This window comes from Artemia sp. Qi Xiang Cuo, chromosome 1, assembly GCF_049724085.1.
Source record: "Artemia sp. Qi Xiang Cuo chromosome 1, ASM4972408v1, whole genome shotgun sequence".
NCBI lineage: Eukaryota > Metazoa > Arthropoda > Branchiopoda > Anostraca > Artemiidae > Artemia > Artemia sp. Qi Xiang Cuo.
In genome coordinates, this window is record NC_142794.1 from 105,115,287 (window position 1) to 105,143,105 (window position 27,819).

At 34.4% G+C, this 27,819-nt stretch overlaps 1 protein-coding gene across 1 annotated transcript; it reads left to right on the forward strand.

Moving 5' to 3' along the window:
* Nucleotides 1-27,819, forward strand: LOC148957059 (uncharacterized). The gene is made up of 2 exons (XM_089097471.1): nt 1-98; nt 27,467-27,819. The coding sequence occupies exons 1-2, from the start codon at nt 69-71 to the stop codon at nt 27,746-27,748; spliced, it is 312 nt and encodes a 103-aa protein (XP_088953597.1). The 5' UTR covers nt 1-68; the 3' UTR covers nt 27,749-27,819.

Sequence of the window (27,819 nt, forward strand, 5' to 3'; positions counted from 1 at the left end):
TTAAGACTAATCCTTATTATAATATACCCGCACATTTTTGGCTCAACCAGTTTTACTGTTACAAAGGTATGGAAAAGATGAACTTGGTGAAAATTTTTGTAAGTTTCCTAATCTTTTCATCCCAACTGTAGCTCTTTGCTTCTTTCAGAGTTCCAAAATATCTCGATTATGAATTAAGAGGAAGTAAGGTGATACTTTGACACCGCGAATTTATTTGTTCTCCGCTTTTCCTAAAAACCATAATCACCGACTTCTGATCGTTTAATACTCGTTTTTTATTCTTAAAATTAAATAAAAAAAAACAAGTTTTTTAAACTGAAAGTAAGGAGCGACATTAAAACTTAAAACGAACAGAAATTATTCTGTATATGAAAGGGGCTGTCCCCTCCTCAACGCCTCGCTCTTTACGCTAAAGTTTTTATTATTTTAAAAAATAAAATTGCGAGACAGAGTCAAACTTTAGCGTAAAGAGTGAGGCGTTGAGGAGGGGAGAGCCCCTTTTACATACAGAATAGTTTCTGTGCATTTTATGTTTTAATGTCGCTCCTTACTTTCAGTGTAAAAAACTTGTTTTTTTTTATTTAATTTCTGATCGTTTTTTAGTTAATTCATCTTTTATTTTCATAAAAATTTTAATTTTATTTTTATAAATGTATGTCTTTACAAATTAAATTACGTCACTAACTTCTATATTCGTATATTTTTCTTCTGGCAAAAAATACAAAGTCGCAGATTTTTGCAGATATGAGCTTGAAACCTATGTAATAGTGTCTTCTGATACGCTGAATCTGATGTTGTGATTCTCATTAAAATCCTTTCACTTGTAGGGGATGTTTCCCCCCTTCTTAAAAAATCGAGTAAATTTTCTCAGGCTCGTAGCCTTTGATGAGTAATACTAAACTTAATAAAATTTATATATTTAGGATCAGGATTATAAACACATTCTTTTGATACATTTATTGACATCAAAATTTCGTTTTTAAAAGTTTCGATTACTATTGAGCCGTATCGCTTGTTTTTTTATTGTTTTTTTTTATTACGTATATGTTATTACTTATATGAAGGGGTTCTCCCTTAGTCAATACCACGCTCTTTACGTTAAAAGTTAAAAAAATTTTGATTCACAAACCCCTGAATCACAAAGGCCGTTTAATTAGAATAGATAGCTCTTTTGAAAGCACTAAAAAAAACTGTAGCGTAAAGAGCGAGGTATTGACTTGGGGGAGAACCCCTCACATACGTTATAATTTCTGTTCGTTTTAAGTTCTAATATTCCTTCTTACATTTGAGTTGAAAAAACTTGTTTTTTTTTATTTAATTTCTGATCGTTTCTTAAATAATGCTTGGAAACCCGGCGCCCCCTTCATAGAAATGTCCCTTACCCCAAAGAAACATCCCCCACGGAAATATTCTCCAGAGTAACCCCCTCCTCTAGCCCCCCTCCCCTCCAGAAAAAATCCTTCCTGAAAATGGTTGTAAGTAGAATAGATCTATGCAGTTCTATGGCCCCTCCGTACAAACAGGTTTTTCAAGTAGTTACAGGTCAACACACTCTTTGCCAGGGGAATGACGCGATTTCAAAGTTCACTGCCTTTTTGGTGATAAGCCCAAAAACCAGCACGTCTTGTTTCATAGTTATGCAATTATTTTTGTATATATTTAGGTTCCATATTTGATTCTCCATCAGTTTCGAATCGTTTATACTCGAGATAGCATTTTTTGTAATTACACGTGTCTTGTTTCGTTGATATGCTATTACTTTTTGTATATACAAAAAGGGGTAATGAGATATGCGAGCATTTGCAAAAAAGGGGTAATTAATGTTGAAAAGGATAATTACTTCTTTAGTTTACGAGATTTGCGAATTTTTTGCGAAAAGATCTCAGTTACATACGGATTCAGTTACACGGGGATTAGTTAAATGGGATCAAGTTGCATGAGGGGTTCAGTAGCACGAGGGGTTCAGTTGTATGGAGGAGTTCAGAAGCTTGGGATTCAGTTACATGGGGATCGATGGTCGTTATAATACACAAGTTCTATTTGAACGGTGTTGTGAGATCCCTACCACACCCCCAACCGAAAAAATACTTTTCAGACAATCAACTTCAGACTAACTTTTTTTTGAAGGGGGAGGGAGGGATTTTTCCGTGGAGATGGAGGCCAGATTTACTGGCATTATTTAGAAAACGATAATGCAATAAATTAAAAAAAGTTTTTTCAACTGAAAGTAAGGAGCAAAATTAAAAAACTTAGAACGAAGAGAATTATTACGTATACGAAGGGGATCCCCCCCCCCTGGGGGGTTAAAATATGTTAACTTAGACGCACCTTATACTTCTATACCGTTATGTTCCTTCCTGTACTTTTCTGGACCTTTACGTTCCTTCCGGTGCTATGGGTCACTCACCTATTACTGTGAACGGTATTAGTAGGTTTTTTTGAAAAACTTGGCTCACATTGCCTATTCAAAGGTAGTGTGCAATTGAAACTGTACTAGACGGGTTTCTGCAAAGTGTTATGGGCTTCCTTGAAAAAATACCAGTTAAAAAAAATAAATAAAAACGTATCCATTATCTTTATTCTGGCAAAAAAAATACAAATTACAATAAAAACTGGTCAAACGTGTTAATAACCTGTAAGTTATAGCTATCTGATAACTCGTTCAGTATCGCATGTATTATTAGTGGTATCAATGGTATTTCATTTGCGTAAAGCTATCTCGATTCGCCAAAACTTTTATCATTCGCATAAAACTAACTCAATTTGCAAAAAAGGTATTCCATTTGCGTAAATTCTTGATTTTTTGTCGTGCTACTTAGATAATAAAGGAACATTTGGTATTCTTTCCTAATTTAGTGTGTTTTCTTAAGAAAATGATCCATTGTTAACAAATTTAGCCTTAGCTAGTTAAAACAGCACATAAACTCTTGATTTTTTGTCGTGATACTAAGATAATAAAGGAACAGTTGGTTTTCTTTCCTAATTTAGTGTATTTTCTTAGGAAAATGATCAATCGTTAACAAATTTAGCCTTAGCTAGTTAAAACTACACATAAACTCTTGATTTTTTGTCGTGTTACTTAGATAATAAAGGAACATTTGGTTTTCTTTCCTAATTTAGTGTTAAACTCGTTATTTTTTGTCGTGTTACTTAGATAATAAAGGACCATTTGGTTTTCTTTCCTAATTTAGTGTGTTTTCTTAAGAAAATGATCAATCGTTAACAAATTTAGCCTTAGCTAGTTAAAACTGCACATAAACTCTTGATTTTTTGTCGTGTTACTTAGATAATAAAGGAACATTTGGTTTTCTTTCCTAATTTAGTGTGTTTTCTTAAGAAAATGATCTATCGTTAAAAAATTTAGCCTTAGCTAGTTAAAACTGTGCATAATTTCTTGATTTTTTATCGTGTTACTTAGATAATAAACGAACATTTGGTTTTCTTTCCTAATTTAGTGTGTTTTCTTAAGAAAATGATCCATTGTTAACAAATTTACCCTTAGCTAGTTAAAACTGTGCATAAATTCTTGATTTTTTGTCGTGTTACTTAGATAATAAAGGAACATTTGGTTTTCTTTCCTAATTTAGTGTCTTTTCTTAAGAAAATTATCCATCGTTAACAAATTTAACCTTAGCTAGTTAAAACCGCACATAAACTCTTGATTTTTTGTCGTGCTACTTAGATAATAAAGGAACATTTGGTTTTCTTTCCTAATTTAATGTTTTTTCTTAGGAAAATGATCCATCGTTAACAAATTTAGCCTTAGCTAGTTAAAACTGTACATAAACTCTTGATTTTTTGTCGTGTTACTTAGATAATAAAGGAACATTTGGTTTTCTTTCCTAATTTAGTGTTAAACTCGTGATTTTTTGTCGTGTTAATTAGATAATAAAGTAACATATGGTTTTCTTTCCTAATTTAGTGTGTTTTATTAAGAAAATGATCCATCTTTAACAAATTTAGCCTTAGCTAGTTAAAACTGCACATAAACTCTTTATTTTTTGTCGTGTTACTTAGATAATAAAGGAACATTTGGTTTTCTTTCCTAATTTAGTGTGTTTTCTTAAGAAAATGATCCATCGTTAACAAATTTAGCCTTAGCTAGTTAAAACTGTGCATAAACTCTTAATTTTTTGTCGTGTTACTTAGATAATAAAGGAACATTTGGTTTTCTTTCCTAATTTAGTGTGTTTTCTCAAGAAAATGATCCATCGTTAACAAATTTAGCCTTAGCTAGTTAAAACTGTGCATAAATTCTTGATTTTTTGTCGTGTTACTTAGTTAATAAATGAAAATTTGGTATTCTTTTCTAATTTTGAGTTTTTTCTTAAGAAAGTGGCCCATCTTTAACAAATTTAGCCTTAGCTAGTAAAAACTGCACATAAACTCTTGATTTTTTGTCGTGTTTCTTAGGTAATAAAGGTACATTTGGTATTCTTTCCTAATTTAGTGTGTTTTCTTAAGAAAATGATCCATCGTTAACAAATTTAGCCTTAGCTACTTAAAACTATGCATAAATTCTTGATTTTTTGTCGTGTTACTTAGGTAATAATAAAGGAACATTTGATTTTCTTTCCTAATTTAGTGTGTTTTATTAAGAAAATGATCCATCTTTAACAAATTTAGCCTTAGCTAGTTAAAACTGTGCATAAATTCTTGATTTTTTGTCGTGTTGCTTAGGTAATAAAGTAACATTTAGTATTTTTTTTAAATTTATTTTTGTTTAAGAAAATGCCCCATTATTGTTTTCACGAGTTATATAAAATATGTAGAAATTAATTTCAAGAAATTATGAAAAAATTCTAAGTAAGTAACCATTTCTTTCTTGAAGTCAACTCTTGGATACACACTACAGAAATTTCATTCAAGAAATTATGAAAATATTTGTAAGTAAGTAACAATCTCTTTATTTATTACACCTCTTGAATATACAGTACAGATACTTCATTAAAGAAATTATGAAAAAAATAGCAAGTAAGTAACTTTTTTCTCTTTATCACAAACAATTTTCACTTAGCTCCATGATGTAGAAATTTAATTCAAGAAATTATGAAAAAATTCTCAGTAAGTAACAATTTCTTTCTTGAAGTCAAGTCTTAGATACACAATACGGAAATTTCATTCAAGAAATTATGAAAGTATTTGTAAGTAAGTAACAATCTATTTATTGATTTCACCTCTTGAATACACAGTACAGATACTTCATTCAAGAAACGTGATTAAACACGTTTTTTGAAACTACATGCTATTTGCATGCCTTTCCTTGGCACCTTTCCAAATGAGCGGGGATTCCCCACCGCTTCCTACACATTGCAAAAAGTGAGCAGTACGAAAACTCCACGTTTTCAACCAGACTGGTTTTTGGTTTTTTAGACAACACGAGAGACATGCAAAGTCGACATAGCTTTATTTCATTTTTTAAAATTCAAGAAATTATGAAAAAATTCTCAGCAAGTAACAATTTCTTTCTTGAAGTCAACTCGTGTGTAGAAATTTAATTCAAGAAATTATGAAAAAATTCTCAGTAAGTAACAATTTCTTTCTTGAAGACAACTCTTGGATACACAATACGGGAATTTCACTCAAGAAATTATGAAAAAAAATTGTAACTAAGTAGCAAATTCTTTCTTGAATTCACTTGTTGAATAAACAAAAAGACATTTCATTCAAGAAATTATGACAAAATTCTAAGTAAGTAACAAACTCTTTATTGTTTTCAAGAGTTAGATATACGATGTAGAAATTAAATTCAATAAATTATTAAAAAATTTTAACTAAGTATTAAATTCTTTATTGAATTCACCTGTTTGATAAACAAAAAGACATTTCGTTCAAGAAATTATGACAAAATTCTAAGTAAGTAACAAACTCTTTATTGTTTTCACGAGTTAGATAAATGATGTAGAAATTAATTTCAAGAAATTATGAAAAAATTCTCAAAAAGTAACCATTTCTTTCTTGAAGTCAACTCTTGGATACACAGTACGGAAATTTCATTCAAGAAATTATGAAAATATTTGTAAGTAAGTAAAAAACTCTTTATTGATTCCACCTCTTGGATATACAGTACAGATACTTCATTCAAGAAATTATGAAAAAAAATCGCAAGTAAGTAAGTAACATTTTTTTCTCTGTCAACTCTTAGATACACAATACGGAAATTAAATTCAAGAAATTATGAAAGTATTTGTATGTAAGTAACAGTCTCTTTATTGATTTCTTCTCTTGAATATACAGTACAGATACTTCATTCAAGAAACATGATTAAACACGTTTTGAAACTACATGCTATTTGCATACCATTGCTTGGCACCTTTCCAAATGAACGGGGATTCCCCACTGCTTCCTACACATTGCAAAAAGTGAGCAGTACGAAAACTCCACGTTTTCAACCAGACTGGTTTTTTAGACAACACACCCACAGAGAGGACACACAAGCTTTAACTTTAATAAAAGAAATTATAAAAAAAAATCTTTTTACTTAATTACCAAGCTCCTTAGGGATTTCTCATCTTGATTATACAGTACAGATACTTCAGTCAAGAAAACGTGATTAAACAAGGTTTGAACCAACATGATATGTGTATGCCTTTCCTTGACACCTTTACAAACGAGCGGGGATTCTCCACTGGTTCCTACACATTGCAAAAAGTGAGCAGTACGAAAACTCCACGTTTTCAACCAGACTGGTTTTTTAGGGATCAATCAGGAGAGATATGCAAAGTCGACATAGCTTTATTTCATTTTTTTTAAGGTTCATTTAGACGAGGGTACGCGCGCGCACGGAACCTCGGCTAAATGAGCCTTAAAAAAAATGAAATAAAGCTATGTCGACTTTGCATATCTCTCCTGATTGGTCCCTAAAAAACCAGTCTGGTTGAAAACGTGGAGTTTTCGTACTGCTCACTTTTTGCAATGTGTAGGAACCAGTGGGAATCCCCGCTCGTTTGGAAAGGTGCCAAGGAAAGGCATACAAATAGTATTTAGTTTCAAAACGTGTTTAATCACGTTTTCTTCAATGAAGTATATTTACTGTATATTCAAGAGGTGAAATCAATAAAGAGCTTGTTACTTAATTACACAGATTTTTTTTTATAATTTCTTGACTGTAATTTCCATATTGTGTGTGTCATCTCTGTGGGGGTGTTGTCTAAAAAACCAAGTCTGGTTGAAAACGTGGAGTTTTTGTACTGCTCACTTTTTGCAATGTGTAGGAAGCAGTGGGGAATCCCCGTTCATTTGGAAAGGTGCCAAGCAAAGGCATGCAAATAGCATGTAGTTTCAAAACGTGTTTAATCACGTTTCTTGAATGAAGTATCTGTACTGTATATTCAAGAGAAGAAATCAATAAAGAGACTGTTACTTACTTACAAATACTTTCATAATTTCTTGAATTTAATTTCCGTATTGTGTATCTAAGAGTTGACAGAGAAAAAAAATGTTACTTACTTTCTTGTGATTTTTTTTCATAATTTCTTGAATGAAGTATATGTACTGTATATCCAAGAGGTGGAATCAATAAAGAGTTTTTTACTTACTTAAAAATATTTTCATAATTTCTTGAATGAAATTTCTGTACTGTGTATCCAAGAGTTGACTTCAAGAAAGAAATGGTTACTGACTGAGAATTTTTTCATAATTTCTTGAAATTAATTTCTACATCATTTATCTAACTCGTGAAAACAATAAAGAGTTTGTTACTTACTTATAATTTTGTCATAATTTCTTGAACTAAATTTCTTTTTGTTTATCCAACAGGTGAATTCAAGAAATAATTTTCTACTTAGTTAGAATTTTTTCATAATTTATTGAATTTAATTTCTACATCGTATATCTAACTCGTGAAAACAATAAAGAGTTTGTTACTTACTTAGAATTTTGTCATAATTTCTTGAATGAAATGTCTTTTTGTTTATTCAACAAGTGAATTCAATAAAGAATTTGCTACTTAGTTACAATTTTTTTTCATAATTTCTTGAGTGAAATTCCCGTATTGTGTATCCAAGAGTTGACTTCAAGAAAGAAATTGTTACTTACTGAGAATTTTTTCATAATTTCTTGAATTAAATTTCTAAACATGAGTTGACTTCAAGAAAGAAATTGTTACTTGATGAGAATTTTTTCATAATTTCTTGAATTTTAAAAAATGAAATAAAGCTATGTCGACTTTGCATGTCTCTCGTGTTGTCTAAAAAACCAAAAACCAGTCTGGTTGAAAACGTGGAGTTTTCGTACTGCTCACTTTTTGCAATGTGTAGGAAGCGGTGGGGAATCCCCGCTCATTTGGAAAGGTGCCAAGGAAAGGCATGCAAATAGCATGTAGTTTCAAAAAACGTGTTTAATCACGTTTCTTGAATGAAGTATCTGTACTGTATATTCAAGAGGTGAAATAAATAAAGAGATTGTTACTTACTTACAAATAATTTCATAATTTCTTGAATGAAATTTCCTTATTGTGTATCTAAGACTTGACTTCAAGAAAGAAATTGTTACTTACTGAGAATTTTTTCATAATTTCTTGAATTAAATTTCTACATCATGGAGCTAAGTGAAAATTGTTTGTGATAAAGAGAAAAAAAGTTACTTACTTGCGATTTTTTTCATAATTTATTTAATGAAGTATCTGTACTGTATATACAAGATGCTGAATCAATAAAGAGATTGTTACTTACTTAAACATATTGTCATAATTTCTTGAATGAAATTTCTGTACTGTGTATCCAAGAGTTGACTTCAAGAAAGAAATATTTACTTACTGAGAATTTTTTCATAATTTCTTGAAATTAATTTCTACATAGTTTATCTAACTCGTGAAAACAATAATGGGGCATTTTCTTAAACAAAAATAAATTTAAAAAATATACTAAATGTTCCTTTATTACCTAAGCAACACGACAAAACATCAAGAATTTATGCACAGTTTTAACTAGCTAAGGCTAAATTTGTTAACGATGGATCATTTTCTTAAGAAAACACACTAAATTAGGAAAGAAAATCAAATGTTCCTTTATTATTACATAAGTAACACGACAAAAAATCAAGAATTTATGCATAGTTTTAAGTAGCTAAGGCTAAATTTGTTAACGATGGATCATTTTCTTAAGAATAAACTCAAAAATAGGAAAGAAAACCAAATGTTCCTTTATTACCTAAAAAACACAACAAAAAATCAAATTTTTTTGTGCAGTTTTAAGTATCTAAGTCTAAATTTTTTTAAGATGTGCCATTTTCGTAAGAAAAAACTATAATTTTGAAAATAAAAAAAAATGTTCCTTTATTATCTAATAAGCACGACAAAAAATCAAGAGATTATGAACAGTTTTAACTAGCTCATGCTAAATTTGTTAAAGATGGGTCATTTTCTTAAGAAAACACACTAAATTAGGAAAGAAAACAAAATGTTCCTTTATTATCTAAGTAACACGACAAAAAATAAAGAGTTTATGCACAGTTTTAACTAGATAAGGCTAAATTTGTTAACGATGGATCATTTTCTTAAGAAAACACACTAAATTAGGAAAGAAAACCAAATGTTCCTTTATTATCTAAGTAACACGACAAAAAATAAAGAGTTTATGTGCAGTTTTAACTAGCTAAGGCTAAATTTGTTAACGATGGATCATTTTCTTAAGAAAACACACTAAATTAGGAAAGAAAACCAAATGTTCCTTTATTATCTAAGTAACACGATAAAAAATCACGATTTTAACACTAAATTAGGAAAGAAAACCAAATGTTCCTTTATTATCTAAGTATCACGACAAAAAATCAAGAGTTTATGTTCAGTTTTAACTAGCTAAGGCTAAATTTGTTAACGATGGATCATTTTCCTAAGAAAACACACTAAATTAGGAAAGAAAACCAAATGTTCCTTTATTATCTAAGTATCACGACAAAAAATCAAGAGTTTATGTGCGGTTTTAACTAGCTAAGGTTAAATTTGTTAACAATGGATCATTTTCTTAAGAAAACACACTAAATTAGGAAAGAAAACCAAATGTTCCTTTATTATCTATGTAACACGACAAAAAATCAAGAATTTATTCTCAGTTTTAACTAGCTAAGGCTAAATTTGTTAACAATGGATCATTTTCTTAAGAAAACACACTAAATTAGGAAAGAAAACCAAATGTTATTTTATTATCTAAGTAACACGACAAAAAATCAATAATTTATTAACATTTTTAACTAGCTAAGGCTAAATTTGTTAACTATAGATCATTTTCTTAAGAAAACACACTAAATTAGGAAAGAAAACCAAATGTTCCTTTATTATCTAAGTAACACGACAAAAAATCAAGAGTTTATGTTCAGTTTTAACTAGCTAAGGCTAAATTTGTTAACGATGGATCATTTTCTTAAGAAAACACACTAAATTAGGAAAGAAAACCAAATGTTCCTTTATTATCTAAGTAACACGACAAATAATCACTAGTTTAACACTAAATTAGGAAAGAAAACCAAATGTTCCTTTATTATCTAAGTAACACGACAAAAAATCAAGAGTTTATGTACAGTTTTAACTAGCTAAGGCTAAATTTGTTAACGATGGATCATTTTACTAAGAAAACACACTAAATTAGGAAAGAAAAACCAAATGTTCATTTATTATCTAATTAGCACGACAAAAAATAAAGATTTTATGTGCGGTTTTAACTAGCTAAGGCTAAATTTGTTAACAATGGATCATTTTCTTAAGAAAACACACTAAATTAGGAAAGAAAACCAAATGTTCCTTTATTATCTAAGTAGCACGACAAAAAATCAAGAATTTACGCAAATGGAATACCTTTTTTGCAAATTGAGTTAGTTTTATGCGAATGATAAAAGTTTTGGCGAATCGAGATAGCTTTACGCAAATGAAATACCATTGATACCACTAATAATACATACGATACTGAACGAGTTATCAGATAGCTATAACTTACAGGTTATTAACACGTTTGACCAGTTTTGATTGTACTTTGTATTTTTTTTGCCAGAAGAAAGATCATGGATACGTGTTTATTTATTTTTTTTAACTGGTATTTTTTCAAGGAAGCCCATAACACTTTGCAGAAACCCGTCTAGTACAGTTTCAATTGCACACTACCTTTGAATAGGCAATGTGAGCCAAGTTTTTCAAAAAAACCTACTAATACCGTTCATAGTAATAGGTGAGTGACCCATAGCACCGGAAGGAACGTAAAGGTCCAGAAAAGTACAGGAAGGAACATAAAGGTCTAGAAGTATAAGGTGCGTCTAAGTGAACCTAGATTAACCCCAAAGGGGGGGGATCCCCTTCGTATACGTAATAATTCTCTTCGTTCTAAGTTTTTTAATTTTGCTCCTTACTTTCAGTTGAAAAAACTTTTTTTAATTTATTGCATTATCGTTTTCTAAATAATGCCAGTAAATCTGGCCTCCATCTCCACGGAAAAAAATCCCTCCCTCCCCCTTCAAAAAAAAGTTAGTCTGAAGTTGATTGTCTGAAAAGTATTTTTTCGGTTGGGGGTGTGGTAGGGGATCTCACAACACCGTTCAAATAGAACTTGTGTATTATAACGACCATCGATCCCCATGTAACTGAATCCCAAGCTTCTGAACTCCTCCATACAACTGAACCCCTCGTGCTACTGAACCCCTCATGCAACTTGATCCCATTTAACTAATCCCCGTGTAACTGAATCCGTATGTAACTGAGATCTTTTCGCAAAAAATTCGCAAATCTCGTAAACTAAAGAAGTAATTATCCTTTTCAACATTAATTACCCCTTTTTTGCAAATGCTCGCATATCTCATTACCCCTTTTTGTATATACAAAAAGTAATAGCATATCAACGAAACAAGACACGTGTAATTACAAAAAATGCTATCTCGAATATAAACGATTCGAAACTGATGGAGAATCAAATATGGAACCTAAATATATACAAAAATAATTTCATAACACTTAAACTAGACGTGCTGGTTTTTTGAGTTTATCACCAAAAAGACAGTGAACTTTGAAATAGTGTCATTCCCCTGGCAAAGAGTGTGATGACCTGCAACTACTAGAAAAACCTGTTTGGTACGGGGGGGCCATAGAACTGCATAGATCTATTCTACTGTTGTATACTTCCCAATAACCAATAAATAATGCTGGCAAGTCCGGCGCCCCCTTCCTGGCAATTTCCCTTCCCCCATGACACCTTCCGTCATGGAAAGTTCCTGCCAGATAGCCCCCGACCCTCTCCTTCCCCCACCTACCAGAAAAAATCCCCTCTGAAAAAGTCTGTATACTTCCCAATAACCAATACTATATGTTAACATTGAGCAAAGTTCATAACTTTCAGCCCTCCCCCTGAGGACTTTGGGGGATCAAGTCATCCTAAAACACATTTTTATCATATTTTCGACCATGCTGAACAAAATGGCTATCTCAAAATTTTGATCGGGTGACATTTGGGAAAAAAATGAGCGTGGGTGGGGGCCTAGTTGCCCTCCATTTTTTTTTGTTAAATTAAAATTGGAAATATAACTTTTATTTTACGTTACAATGACCCCTCCCAAGTTATTATTGTACAAATGGGTGGTAACGTACACCCCTGGGAAAAAAAAAAAAAAAAAAAAAAAAAAACAAACAAACACGCATCCGTGATCTTTCTTCTGGCAAAAATGCAAAATTCCACATTTTTGTAGATAGGAGCTTGAAACCTCTACAGTTGGGTTCTCGGATACGCTGAATATGATGGTGTGATTTTCATTAAGGTTCTATAACTTTTAGGGGATGTTTCCCCCTTTTTTCGAAAATCAGCCAAACTTTCTCTGGCACGTAACTTTTGATGGGTAGCTCTAAACTTGTTGAAAATTATATATTTGAAATCAGCATTGAAATCTGATTCTTTTGATATATCTATTGGTATCAAAAACCCGTTTTCTAGAGTTTCGGTTACCATTGAGCCGGGTCGCTCCTTACTTACAGTTCGTTACCACGAACTGTTTGATAAGAAGATGCTAAATCTAGCAGTTGCTGCAAATGTTCTTTAATTTCTGCTACTAATGCTAAACGATGCAACGATGCAGAACAAATATTGGAGCATAAATTTACAAAATTTAAAAACCCAATAATGATGTCCGAAGAACAAATCTCGTCTAAAATGCATCCTACATTTTTTTCTTTTTTCTAAAAAATTTTGTCCTAAAAAATAAATCGTGTGAAACAAAAGTGAAAAAAAGAAATGCTTCTGCAGTCTGTAAGTCCTTTTCTACATCATTCTTTATTAACATACCCTAGTATACCTTGGCTATATGTTGGTACAGCTGATGGAAGCTAACTATTCTATCCAGTTATTGATGCATGTACAGCCACTGAAAGCTCTGTGGTTAAAGGAATAGGCATAGAGTTGTAATAACTAGTGTAAGTAACTAAAGAAACGAATTCTGAATTTCCATCTTATAAATAATTAACGTCACTCTTATTTTTTTATGAAGTAATGGTTAGCCAGTGCACACTCGAGAAGTGATGTTAGATTAATCTTAATGACGTATACAAAAATATGATGAGAATATAATACTTTATTGACAAAATTATGGGAACTAAAACTTAGAATTATGCGCCCAGAACGCAAAAAATCAAACAGTTCGTGGTAACGAAATGTAAGTAAGGAGCGACCCGGCTCAATACTAACCGAAACTCTAAAAAACAGAATTTTGATGCCAATAGATATATAAAAAGAATCAGAATTTTATGCTGATTTTAAATATACAAGTTACATCAAGTTTAGTCTTACCCATCAAAAGTATATCGCCTGAGAAAATTTGCCTTATTTTCGAAAAAAGGGGTAAACACCCCCTAAGAGTTATATAAATTTAATGAAAATCGCACCATCAGATACAGCGTATCAGAAAACCCTCCTGTAGAAGTTTCAAGCTCCTATCTGCAAAAATGTAGAATTTTGTATTTTTTGTCTGAAGAAAGATCACGGATGCGTGTTTTTTTTTGTTTTTTGTTTTTTTATTTCCCCGTATCGATCGTATCGATCCATTAGTTCTATAGTGTCATAAGATGGCTCATTTGAACAGAAATTAAAATTTCTAGTGCGCTTTTTAAGTGACCAAAAAAATCGGTGGGCAACTTGGCCCCCTCCCACGCTTATTTTTTTCCCGAAGTCACCCAATTAAAATTTTGAGGTATAAATTTTGTTCAGTGTAGTTGAAGATGTAATATATATGTCTTTGAGGATGAATTAATCCCCCAGAGTTCCCGGGGGAAGGGTTGCAAGTTATAAGCTTTGCCCATTGTTTACATATAGTATCGGAAGTATACAGACGTTTTCAGAAAGGATTTTTTCTGGTAGGGGAGAAGGTTGAAGAAGGGGAAATACGCGGGAGAATCTTTCGGTGGAGGATGTTTCATTGGGGTAAGGGACATTTCTATGAAGGGGGCGCCGGATTTTCCGGCATTATTTGAAAACAATCAGAAATTAAATTACCTGAATTACGGAATTACTAAAAGCAAGAAGGAACACTAAAACTTAAAACGAACAGAAATTATTACGTATATGAGGGGTTTCGCCCCTAAGTCAATACCTCGCTCTTTACGCTATAGTTTTTTTTAAGTACTTTCAAAAGAGCCATCTGTTCTAATTAAACGGCCTTTGTAATTCAGAGGTTTGTGATTCAAACAAAATTCGAACTTAAGCGTCGTTACGTAAGTTAATTCGTAAATTACGTCAGAACAAAATTTCGAGAAAGCCATTTAACCAAAAAAAAGTAAAATTAATATACAAATTTTGTTTTAAGTATTCATGTACGGTGAGCAAAATAAAAGCTGCATTAACTCAAAAACGTTCATTGAAGCGTGACGTTGAATCTTAAAACGAACAGAAATTATTCCGTATATGAAAGGGGCTGTTCCCTCTTCAACGCCTCGCTCTTTGCGCTAAAGTTTTTATTGTTTTAAAAATAATGTTGTAAGACAGAGTCAAACTTTAGCGTAAAGAGTGACCTGTTGAGGAGGGTACAGCCCCTTTCATATACGGAATAATTTCTGTTCGTTTTAAGTTACAATGTCACTCCTTACTTTCAGTTAAAAAAAAACACTTGTTTTCTTTTATTTTCACTAAGAATCGCATTGAATTACGCTATGGCTTCTGCCGTTACTGCCGCCCGTCACATATGCTCCGCTAAATATTATTTTAAATGATGGCGGGCTGTGCCTCGGTGCCCTTTATTCCTCCATTTTGTGGAACCTTTTATCCTGGAAAAATCCTCTTCTTCAGTCATCGGCAAATCCCAAATCTTAATTTGAACATCCATGGTCAGACACTATCTTTTATCACTATACGTTGCAAATTAAATGATTTTTGTGGCTATGTAACCGGTTTGTCTCCTGAGAAATCAGAGTAAATTTATGAGTAAACTTTTCGAGTGTCTACTGGCTAATACAGAAGTTCCGAATAAATTATTTTGAATTTAATTCTGTTATAGAGTTCTCACATATAGAGTTGTTGTCAAGAAGGAGTTACCACCCCCTCAAATCTCTACTCTTTCTAACGTTCTTGGCAATAAATGGCTAATAAAGACCGGACTGTGTCAAACCGATACTCTAGAAGAAAAGAATTTCGATACTAGTATAAGAATGGTTTTATGGTGATTTCAAGCGTGTAATGTTTATTAATTTTCGATATATTGCAAGTTATTTGTGTCAAAAAATTTGTATAGTTATAGAGAAAGGTGAAACAAAAACTCTAAAAAAAAAAACAACAAACAATAAAATTACACACTAAAATTAAACACATGAAAAAATCTGGAAGTGGAGGTTTCAAGCCACAGTCAACAAAAACACAAAAGTCTGAAGCCTATTCTTTTCTGAGACATGTCAAACAGTTCGGGGTAACGAACTGTAAGTAAGGAGCGACCCGGCTCAACAGTAACCGAAACTCTAAAAAACGGAATTGTGATACCAATAGGTACATCAAAAGAATCAAATTTTTATGCTGATTTCAAATATATAAGTTTTATCAAGTTTAGTACTACGCACTAAAAGATACGTGCCTGAGAAAATATGCCTTATTTTCAAAAAAAGAGGGAAACAACCCCTAAAAGTCATAGAACTCTTATGAAAATCACACCATCAGATTCAAAGTATCAGAAAACCCTACTATAGAGGTTTCAAGCTCCTATCTGCAAAAATGTGGATTTTTGTATTTTATGCCAGAAGAAAGATCACGGATGCGTGTTCTTTTTTTATTTTTTTATTTTTTATTGATTTTTTTTCCCCAGGGGTGATCGAACCAATTCATTAATCCTAGAATATTGTGAGAGGGCTCACTCTAACGGAAATTAAGAGTTCTAGTGTCCTTTTTAAGTGACCAAAAAAATTGGAGGGCAACTTGGCCCCCTCCAACGCTCATTTTTTTCTCCAAATCACCCAATCAAAATTTTGAGATTGCCATTTTGTTCAGCATAGTCGACAATCTACTCAGTATGTCTTTGAGGATGACTTAATCTCCCACAGACCCCGGGGGAAGGGCTGCAAGTTATAAACTTTGCCCATTGTTTACATATAGTATTGGTTATTGGGAAGTATACAGGTGTTTTCAGGAGGAATATTTTCTAGTAGGGGGGGGGGTCGGGGTTGGAGTAGGGGTTATGGGGGAGGATCTTTCCATGAAGGATATTTCCTTGGGGGAAGCAAAATTTTTCCCAGCATTATTAAAAAAACGATCAGAAATTTAAACAAAAAGTTTTTTTTCAACTGAAAATAAGGACCAACATTAAAACTTAAAACCAACATAAATTATTACGTGTATGAGAGGGTTCGCCCCCTAGTCAATACCTCGCTCTTTAAGCTAAAGTTTTTTTGTAGTGCTTTAAAAAAAACTAAAGATTATAATTAACCTGTCGGTGTGATTCAGGGTTTTGTGATTCAAACACAATTAAAAATTTAGTTTAAAAAGCGATGCATTGAATAAGGGGTAAACTCCGTAGTATATATTATTAGAACTTACGGATGTATAAGTTGATTGCGTAAACTAATTCTTTATTTATGTCAAAACAAAATTCCGAGAAAATCATTTGGCCAGAAAAAAGTAAAATTAATATGCGAATTCCGTTTTAATTTCATGTACGGTGAGCCAAAATCAAAGCTGTATTAATTCAAAAATGTTCAGAAATTAACTAAAAAAAAACAAGTTTTTTTAACTGAACGTAAGGAGCGACATTAAAACTTAAAACGAACTGAAGTTATTCCGTATCTGCAAGGGCCTGTCTCCTCCTCAACGCCTCGCTCTTTACGCTAAAGTTTGACTCTGTCTCACAGCTTTATTTTTTAAAACAATAAAAAACTTTAGCGTAAAGAGCGAGGCGTTGAGGAGGGAACAGCCCCTGTCATATAAGGAATAATTCCTGTTCGTTTTAAGTTTTAATGTCGCTCCTTACTTTCAGTTAAACAAACTTGTTTTTTTTTGTTAATATAGTCGAAACCCGTGATACTCTGCTTAATAGTTTTTTAGGGTTTATTTTGCTTTGGGATCATTGTATGAACTAGTTGTCGCAGGATATTTAGGGTAGTAATATTTGAAAATACATGCAACACTCAGTATTCTTTTTTAGTTAACTAAAGATATCACACCCCAACAGAGCTCTGGCTCATGCCATTGATGTGCCACAATACACGACACAGATCTATCAAAGGTGTTTTCTTATACTCTTTAGTGTTCACAAAAGTGTCACCTCGAGGAGGAGTTTTTGGATCAGTTGTAAGTGGAGGGGATCGTAAGGCCTCAAATTGTAGTATCGGGCCCAATTTTTCTAACTTACTATAAAAGGCACTTTAAGTCAATACGAAGCGGGCTATAGGAGTTGCCCGATTTGTGGACAGTGGGAAGAAAATTTGTTGTATTTTCTGGGGAAGTTTTAATGGCTAAGAAACTTAAAAAAGAGATTTTTGATGTGGGTGAGGGGGAAGAGTTTTGGATGGAAAATTTTTTGAAATTGGGGTGCTTTATTAGTATTAGGAATCTAGCGCAATTTATTCTTGTGGATATGACCCACCGTAAGGGTGTCATATGATGACTTGTTTTTTTTTGTATTAGTGTTCTTGAATGGTGTTATAATATCTTGTTTTATTCGTTTTGTTCAAAACTTTAAATTGAATCTTTTAATTGTATTTGAATGCATTTCTTTTTTTTGGCCATGGCCATGTGAGTTTTCTTTTGTGCCAAATAAGCTTTACTAGACTATGCTATTCTATAGCTACCCAGACCTCAATATTTTGAGCTTATTTCAGGGATGCCACAGGTTCAAGCTGCTAAAAACAGGGACTTAGGGACCTCTTTATGGTAAAAAAGGGACCTCTTAAGGGACCATTCTGGACGTAAAAGCGACCCCAAAACTCAGTTTTAAGAATGCCTTTAAAAAAAAGCAGTGACACAATAGGAAACGACACTTGACTAAGGAAAAAAACGGGAATGATCATATGCAGACATATCTCCATGATCAGTGGCCAAGTAATAATTAAGAAACAGACCACCTGAGAGTCATCTTGCCACTGGAAGAGCTTTTTTCTTCTTTTTTTTCTGAACGCTTTACTTTCGAATACAAAAATCAGATACAAAAAAATGATAAAAGAAATAAGGGCACGGTAACTAGAAGACATAACCTATTTGCTTTTAATTTTTGCACTGCCTTCTGCTGGAACAGAGATGTGATCAGCAACTGTTTCTTTTACTCTAACTGCTGCTGGGCGGTTTCAAGAGTAGCAACTACCTTTTTTTGTTCAGTAAGCATCAACAGAGTCCCATCTATCATGGCCTATGCTAGCTGTATCTCAACCATGTTCTTCTTTTCAATGCCTTTTTTCATCTTGTTATGAGCTTCCTTCAGAAACCCGTCTGCAGCCTCTTCCTTGGAACCAAACACTTCTTTTTTTTTCTTTGAATAATTTTTCAAGAGTCTCTTTTGTCTGTATTTTCAAAGAGGTTTCATCGAGCTGCTGTCATCACAGCCATTCTCTTGCCTCCAAATCCTGCCACTCTTTTTCAGTTTTTTCTTTCAAGGCTTTTTCCTGCTGTAAATACAAATCATTGCTATTTCTAACGGATTTGGCCAGATTTATCAAGTCTTCAGTGATAACAACATCTTGCACACGTCCTCCAAATCTGCCCAACCCATCTATTACAAATAGTTTTGCATTCAAAGTTCCCTCATTCATCAAAGCTCTTTCTTCGTTGAGAACTCTTCCATAAAGGAAGAAATCCCGCTTAATGCTGGCAGATCTGTGGGAGATGGTCAAAGCACTTTTTACGACTTCAGACAAGTTTGGATATTTTCCTCTGTGGATCACGTTGTTTCACTTGTCGTCGATCCTTCCTGGCTCCGGTGGAATTCCAGATGACTAGCTTAAACTCACCAACTAGCATGTCCTTTTGCGTCAAGATCGGTAACTTCCTGGAAACATATAATCAACTCTGAGTATAAAATGACTGTGAAACTTCATAGGGATTAAGAAAAGTTAACGCTTTAAACAATTGCAAAAATTCTCCGCCGAGTACTTGCTTAAGGACATATAACTCGCGGCCGCAGAATAATACTTCTGAACACGCTGCATGAACGTGGGTTTTGGAAGCTCGTCTACTGACTCAGGACAGTCAAATATCTTGTCACTCACAACTGTCTGTAGCGGTGGCATAGAGCTCTTTCCATCTTCGAATGGCTTAAGCGTTAGTTCATCCCTAAGTCTTTCAGTCGCTTCGGCTTTTAAAACTTGTCCAGCCAGTGTCAAGACCAGGAGATTCAGCTCCGTATAGAGTTCATGCTCTAGGGGCTCTTCCCGTTGAAAATTTTGGTGAAGTGTGTGAAGAGGTTCGAACTCTCAACAACAAACTGACATTTTCATGGTTGGTTGTTTGATCAGCCGGATGATCTCTTTGAACGCATTTGATTTCATAAGACTGTGGTTTTTCAATGGAATATAGAAAACACAGTACTGAAACATAGCTGGCATCTGTTCCCATAGCCTCGAAGCGGCAGGTCCTATTGTTAACCTTCTGGTGGGTACCTATTTAAAAAGCGAGACTTAGGAACGCCTGTTTTTTCTTGAATCTTCCTGTAGTTCTCTTGTCTAGACGGCCAGCCACTAAAAAAGTAGTTCAGTTTGATGATCAGATTGGAACAATTCTAGCCAGTTTCCTGCAAACCCTTGCGGAAAGAATAGAGTACTAATTGTATCTTGTAGGTACCAATACCAAGGAGACCTTCGCTACCTCTCAATCCACGTTTTTCACAGTCATTCAGTTGGAAAAGTTTTTTTTCACGTTCGGACCGTCAAAACCTAACGCTAGTAGTTTAGAGGTAGATAAACCACTGTCAACGATTGTTCTGACTGTTTCTGACTTCAAGTCATGATGTGTGGCATGTCCAATAAACTCAGTTTTCAGATGTCTTTTTACCACTTGTTTAATCTTTTTGAACCAGAATCGGTTCCTCATTTGAAGCTCTTTCTTACTTTCTGAATTTGGGGTTTTGTGGAACTTGACAACATTAATAACTGTTACCGACTTCATTCAAGGGTCATCTTTAGGAAATGAGTTCCAAGAACATCGGTTAAAAAATAAGTGAACTTAATTCGCCCAAAGGCGAAATTTTTGAACACTGTATCTCTGGACATTGTCCAAATACATCTGCTATTCCGTCTGCAGATTTCCCGGAATAGTCAGACTCAATCATCTTCAGAGCCCATTTTATTTCTGCAACCATTTTTTCATTCCGCAATACATAAGAACCTAGGTGTATTGGCAGTTTTGCCAGTTCACCACTCTCCATGGAAGATGCTACCGAGAGACGAAGCTGATTTGGTGTTAGCTTTATGGTGATATTAAATAAAAAAAACAAGTTTTTTAAACTGAAAGTAAGGAGCGACATTAAAACTTAAAACGAACAGAAATTATTCCGTATATGAAAGGGGCTGCCCCCTCCTCAATGCCTCTCTCTTTATGCTAAAGTTTTTTAGTTTTTTATAAATTGGAGTTGTGAGAAATAGTCTAACTTAAGCTTAAAGAGCGAGGCATTGAAAAGGGAACACCTCCATTCATACACGGAACAGTTCTTGGTTTTTTTAGGGTTTAGTGTTTCTGCTAGCTTTCAATTAAAAAAACTTGTTTTTTTTATTTAGTTTCTGATCTTTTTTAATTAATGCAGCTTTTATTTTGGCTCATGATCACTGAATAAGTAAACAAAATTTTCATGAAAATTTTACTTTTCTTTTGCTAAATGGCTGTCTCTAAATTTGGTTCTGACGTAATTTAAAAATTAACTTACGTAACAAACTTCTATATTCGTATATTTTTCTTCTGGCAAAAAATACAAAGTTGGAGATTTTTGCAGATATGAGCTTGAAACGTATGTAATAGGGTTTTCTGATACACTGAATCTGACGGTGTGATTTTCATAAAATTCTTTCACTTGTAGGGGATGTTTCCCCCCTCTTTAAAAAATCCGGTAAATTTTCTCAGGCTCGTAGCCTTTGATGAGTAATACTAAACTTAAAAAAATTTATATATTTAGAATCAGCACTATAAGCCCATCCTTTTGATATATTTATTGATATCAAAATTCCGTTTTTAAAAGTTTCGATTACTATTGAGCTGTATCGCTTGTTTTTTTTATTGTTTTTTTTTTATTACGTATATGTTATTACGTTTAATTATAATATATAGCTCTTTTGAAAGCACTAAAAAAAACTGTAGCGTAAAGATTGAGGTAATGACTTAGGGGCGAACCCCGTCGTATGCGTAATAATTTTTATTTGTTTTAAGTTCTAATGTTGCTTCTTACTTTCAGTTGAAAAACTTGTTTTTTTAAATTTAATTTCTGATCATTTTTTAAATAATGCTTGGAAATCCGTCGCATCATTCATAGAAATGTCCCTTACCCCAAAGAAACATTTTTCACGGAAAAATTCTCCCGGGTAACCCCCTCCTACAGCCCCCCCCACCACCAGAAAAAAAATCCTTCCTGAAAATGTCTGTATACTACCCAATCACCAATACAATATGTAAGCAATGGGGAAAGTTCATAACTACGGGGGATTAAGTCATCCTAAAAGACATATTTATTAAATTTTCGACTATGCTGAACAAAATGGCTATCTCAAAATTTTAATTGGGTGACTTTGCGAACAAAATGAGCGTGGGAGGGGGCCTAGTTTCCCTCCATTTTTTTGGTTACTTAAAAAGGGCACTAGAACTTTTAATTTCTGTTCCAATGAGCCCTCCTACGATATTCTAGGACCACTGGGTCAACAGAGGAAAAGAAAAAAGAAAAAAAAATAAAAGAAAAAAACACGCATCCGTGATCTTTCTTCTGGCAAAAAATGCAAAAGTCCACATTTTTATACATAGGAGCTTGAAACCTCTTCAGAAGTGTTTTCTGATACGCTGAATATGATGGTGTGATATTCATTAAGTTTCTATAGCTTTTAGGGGGTCTTTTCCCCTTTTTTTCTCAGGCGCGTAACTTTTAATAGATATGATCAAACTTGATGAAACTTATATATTTAAAATCTAAATCAAAATTTAATTGTTTGGATGTATCTATTTGTATCAAAATTCCGTTTTTTAAAGTTCCGGTTACCATTGAGCCGGGTCGCTGTTCACTTAAAGTTCATTACCACGAACTGTTTGGTAGATTCTTATGTTCAGCAGTTCTGGCGTGCTGCAGTAAAGCGTAGGAGCCCTTATGGCAGACTAGCGGTGTATTGCAGATAGAACAGTAAAAAGAGAACAGATCTCCCAGAAGGGCTCTACACCACTCTTTCATTTGGTGTACCGTCGCATCTTTCTCTTCCAACGAAGTCTCCTTGAATTTGTACTTTCCCATTCTTATTCAAATATGAAACTTCAACCCCAAATCCTTAAAAAAAAGAATTAAGTATAAAATATATAGGTTATTACCAGAAATGCATTCAAATAAAAAAGGGCGCTAGGAAGTAGTCTAATAGTTAGATTTATGGGGTGTATCCCATTTGAGCGCTTTCCCATTTGAGCGCCATGGCGCGCAAATGGGAATTTCCTATTTGCGCGCCGTATTTTAATTAGTTCAGTTGTGTCCCATTTGAGCGCCAGATAATTAGGTCAGGTGACCTAATTGCGTAAGCGATTGCACAACCGTTTACCCACAAAATGCAATAGGATTTAGTGTGGGAGCATATTTTTTTACCCTCTTATAACAAGTATTTAATGATGCCAGTAACAATATTTATGGTTAGTATTAATAAGTCAGTTTGACAATGAAGAGCTCCAAGAATAAACAACTGCTAGAACACGACGGTTTCGTCTACAGATTCGATAAGCCGATTTCTGGAGGAAGAAAGAAGAGCTGGAGATGCATGAAGAAGGGATGTCTCGGGCGGTTACACACTGATTCCAGCGACGGCTCACCAGTTTCAGTTGGTACGCACGACCACAGCGCTGATCCTCTGCAGACCCAGCAGTACAAATTCCGGTCAGACCTTCGAAGCGAGTCAGCCCGTACTACTCGTCCGATTCCCGCTATCTACGACGGCCAGGTCGCAAGTGCTGCTGCCAGTGGGCTGAGTGCTTTGCCTCAGTTACCCTATAAGCACGTAAAGTCGTCCATGTACAGATCACGAAACAAGCTGATACCACCACTGCCCGCTGATACTATATCCGTACCGACGCCCTTGCCCCAGGCTTTCAGTGAGACGTCTGCAAACCAGAGATTCCTCCTCTTTCAGCTTCAAAATAACGCTGCGATTTGCTTTGCAACCGACGAGTCGTTAAGTCTGCTTGAACGAAGCCCGGAATGGTATATGGACGGCACCTTCGACTCAGCTCCTTCCCCATTCGGCCAGTTGTTCACCGTTCACGTTTTCTTCGGCGACAAGCAACTTCCCGCTGTCTTCGTGCTCATGGAGAGCAAGTCTGCGCAGCTTTACAACGACGTCTTCAGCGAGCTGATCCTACAGGCTGCGATGAAAGGAGTGACACTTCGCCCGACGACCGTCGTCTCTGATTTTGAGACCGGTCTGCTGACATCCGTGAAGCAAGTTTTTCCGGCCGCCAAGCACCGTGGGTGTTACTTCCACTTTTGCCAAGCAGTAATCAGAAACTTGGGGCGTCACTCAGTCCCTGAGCTGTACATGACCGATGCAGACTTCAACCTCTACGTTCGAAAGCTTCTGGCTCTGGCGTTCCTACCTCCAGCGATCGTCAGAATCAATTCTGGTCCAATCATTTCTCACATCGTTCGTACCTGGCCTTCGGCTCGTCCGTTTGTCACTTACTTCAGCCGTCAGTGGTTCGACCAATGTCCTCCTCATTTCTGGTCAGTCTACGGCATCCAGCGAAGGACAAACAACGACCTCGAATCATGGCACATGCGGTTTAACCGAAGAGTCGGTCGCTACCACCCGAACTTGTGGCAGTTTATCTCTTTCCTGAAGGAAGAACAAGCTGTCGTCGATTCTGCAAGGACACAGCTACTCCTGGGTCATGTCATCCATCGTACTAACATTAATTATGAATGGATTAACTAACGACTCGAAAAGCTGTCGACGGAGTACAGGGCTGGAACTCGAACAGCAGACGAGCTTCTCTTGGGTGTCGCACATAACATTTCGCCGGATGTGTGATATTAGCAGTTTTTGTTTGTATTTTTACCAATATATTAATTTGAATTATCCGTTTTTGGCACGATTTTTGGGTGATTTCGTTCCATTTCTAAACGATCGTTGTGAAATAACTCTAAAAAAAGAGCCGAATATTTCGACTTGACGAGCAAGCCTTCTTCAGCGGCAATCAGTTCTTACCCTATGAACGTGCGTAAAATCTTCACTTATATTCTTCACAAGCTTAACAAACGTTTAGCTTCTTAACTCTCAGTACAGAGTTATTTCACAACCATTGACCCAATAAAATCCTCAGTTTTGTTCGTTGTCTTCGTGGCAATAAATATTTGTACAGGTCAATGTGGCAGCAAACCACGCTTCATCCACCGCAAAATCACAATTTTGGGTTTGGCGCTCAAATGGTACTCCGTGGCGCTCAAATGGGAACAAAATTCCGTGGCGCTCAAATGGGAAAGCGCTCAAATGGGAACACCCCGATTTATGTGTGGAAGCTCAAAATCGTGCAAGAAACCTGGTTTTAACAACGCCTCCTTCGTATTTTGTGCTTGGAGCCATTGTCTAATTTATTTATTTTTCCACTGTGTGTAACAGAGTGACACTCATAGAAGACTTTTCTAGGTAATTAACAAAGCTAACTGAACCCTGACGCTTCCTAGCCTATTGACTCCAGAGCCCAAAAGAGTCACTTCTTTTCGTTACTAGTATGTCTGCTCTGTCCTGACAATAACGATGCAGCCTATAACAGCAAGTTTTGTCTTTCTTAGACAAGCAAAAACAGGTTCCAAGAGTCTCAATAGAAACAAAAATACTGATATTTTGTATAAGTTTTTTACTTAAAAAAAAATTAATACAAAAAAAACGATACGGTTTTTACTTTGTAAAAACCTTTGTAAACTTATTTAAATAGGCTGTATTTACCTACAGCCTACAGGTGGCAAAAGACCAATTAAATTTTATTATTTTTGAATTTAGCAAAAAAACAAGCTGATATAATTACGCAAGAAAAATATTTAGAAAAATATAAATTAATAAAATAAGACCAAAATCCTCCTGTTTCAAACATCATTTCAATACAAATTGTGTTCCACTGCTTTATGTAAATTAAACCGTTTTTCTCTCTTAATTTTTCGAAGAGGGGCGTCATCTAAAAAATTATTTGGATACTTCGATAGGTTTCGAGATTTTGAAATCGCTTTACTTTCATTTCAGTCATTTATGCGCCGAAGTTTAAGCTTTTATTAAGACTCTTCGATGTTAAAAATAATAATTTTTCCCTTAAAAACTACTTTTTTCTTCAAAAAAATTACAAGACTGCATGTATGTTTAAAAAGGGATGCTGCACTGTGCATCAAAATGGCGTCCAAAAATGGATCTTCTGCAAAATTACTCCTTCTTCTAGATATAATTTTGGTCTTGTCTTGGCATTTCGTTGCCTAGCATCAAGCTTTTTCGACGTTTACTTTTTATTCATGAATATGAAAGCAGAGAAATAAATAAGGAAATATATAAAAACTAGCGAAGCATGGTTTTTCGTTATCTCAATCCAAAAATAGTTCCAAGAATTGACTTGGGATAACCAACTATGTAACGCCATCGTCACAAACATTTTTTCTTTTTCAAAAAGTATTTTAAAAAAAAGTATATTATCATAATGCTTAAGGGGCGACCATACTTGAAGCGACCTTCCTATCTCTCCCATAGTAAGTGTTTTGAGTTTGTCTGACATTAATAGTTGAGGCAGTTAGGTGGTCTCAGTCTTTTCTAATAGAACAGAATCAGGTGAACATTTTGAATTAACAAAATGCTAAATCCGACGCCTATTTTTCCTGAAATTCCCAAAAAAACTCGAAAACCTATTTTGGGTTTGCCTGCAAGATCGCTGCAGTCAATATTGTCGTAATTGGTGCTTAAAAATGCAGCGAAAAATATTCTATTGAAGCGGTAGCATCATATTTTTATAAAAAAAACACTTGCTGACTGCAGTTCCTTCAAATACTTTACATACCAACGTTTCAAATTGCTTATCACCGGACAAAGAGCCTAAAATACTTGGAATCAAAGGGATGTGTGCGCATAAATTATGCTGAGGGGGTTAACGCTTCCTTTTGTTCAAAAGCGGTCAGTTGTTCAAAAGCGGCTTCCTTTTGTTCAAAAGCGTAAGGAACCCCTGGAAGTCGCCCTCTTCGTGTTTGTTTACTCAAGTCTGTGTGAAATCTGATACCTTTGTGTTTGAGCCTTTTTGCCGACCAGGAAAAGGGCTCGAATCGGCCAAAACGGCTTTGGACTGGCGTCCCCCCTTAAGATAGGAAATGGAGTGAAGACCCTTTATTATCTCTGACTTAAGACTAACTTAAAAAGCTTCAATTTCATTTGGTCTCCTCTTTTTGGCCGGACTCCCTCCTTTTCTAGGGTTTGTTTTACTAAATGAAGAAAATTATGAAACAGTCATCTTTAGTTAATGTAAATCACCTTATTTCGGGATTTTATTTGTGGTTATTGAAAATTAATTTAAAGAATTTTTTATCAGCAATATGGGGTTTCTTATTACATAAAAAGAATATGACAACAAAGTCCTCCAGTGAGCCGAAAAATACAGACACATCAGCTAAATTAAACTAAAAACATAAGCTAAATTCCAAAGTGTCGGAGCACAACACTGACACCTTAGAACTTTGGGGTGGGAGACTCTCCACGCCCACCCAACCCCTAGATCCACCTAGTCTACATTTATTTCAAATTTTTATTGAATGTTAATTTATTGCTACTATTTAGTCTGTCTTACCTATTTATGTGTAATTTCACGTCGCAGCATTTGTCTTTCTCATTTAGCAAAAATTTATTTGCTTTTTTCAGACCTTTTTTTTGGCTATAATTCTAAATACAGCAGGAAAGCCCATAGAAGAACCCACTCAGTCCAGTTTTCAGCAGTCTAGTTTTGCTAATTTCAAGGACGGTGCTCATGGATCAGAAATAGCAGGAGAAGAAAGTGCTAGAAATAAGAGATTCTTCCCATTTTACCGACCATATTTCTACAGACCTTTTTATGGCTACCCATTCGGTGGATATGGTTATGGTTATCCTCCATTTGGTGGATTTGGATATGGGTATGGATACCCGGGTCCCTTCTTTGGATAGATAGCGTTCATTTATTTATTTTATACTTTCATAAATATCTAATGGCTCAAATAAAATTATTCGAGTTTTTA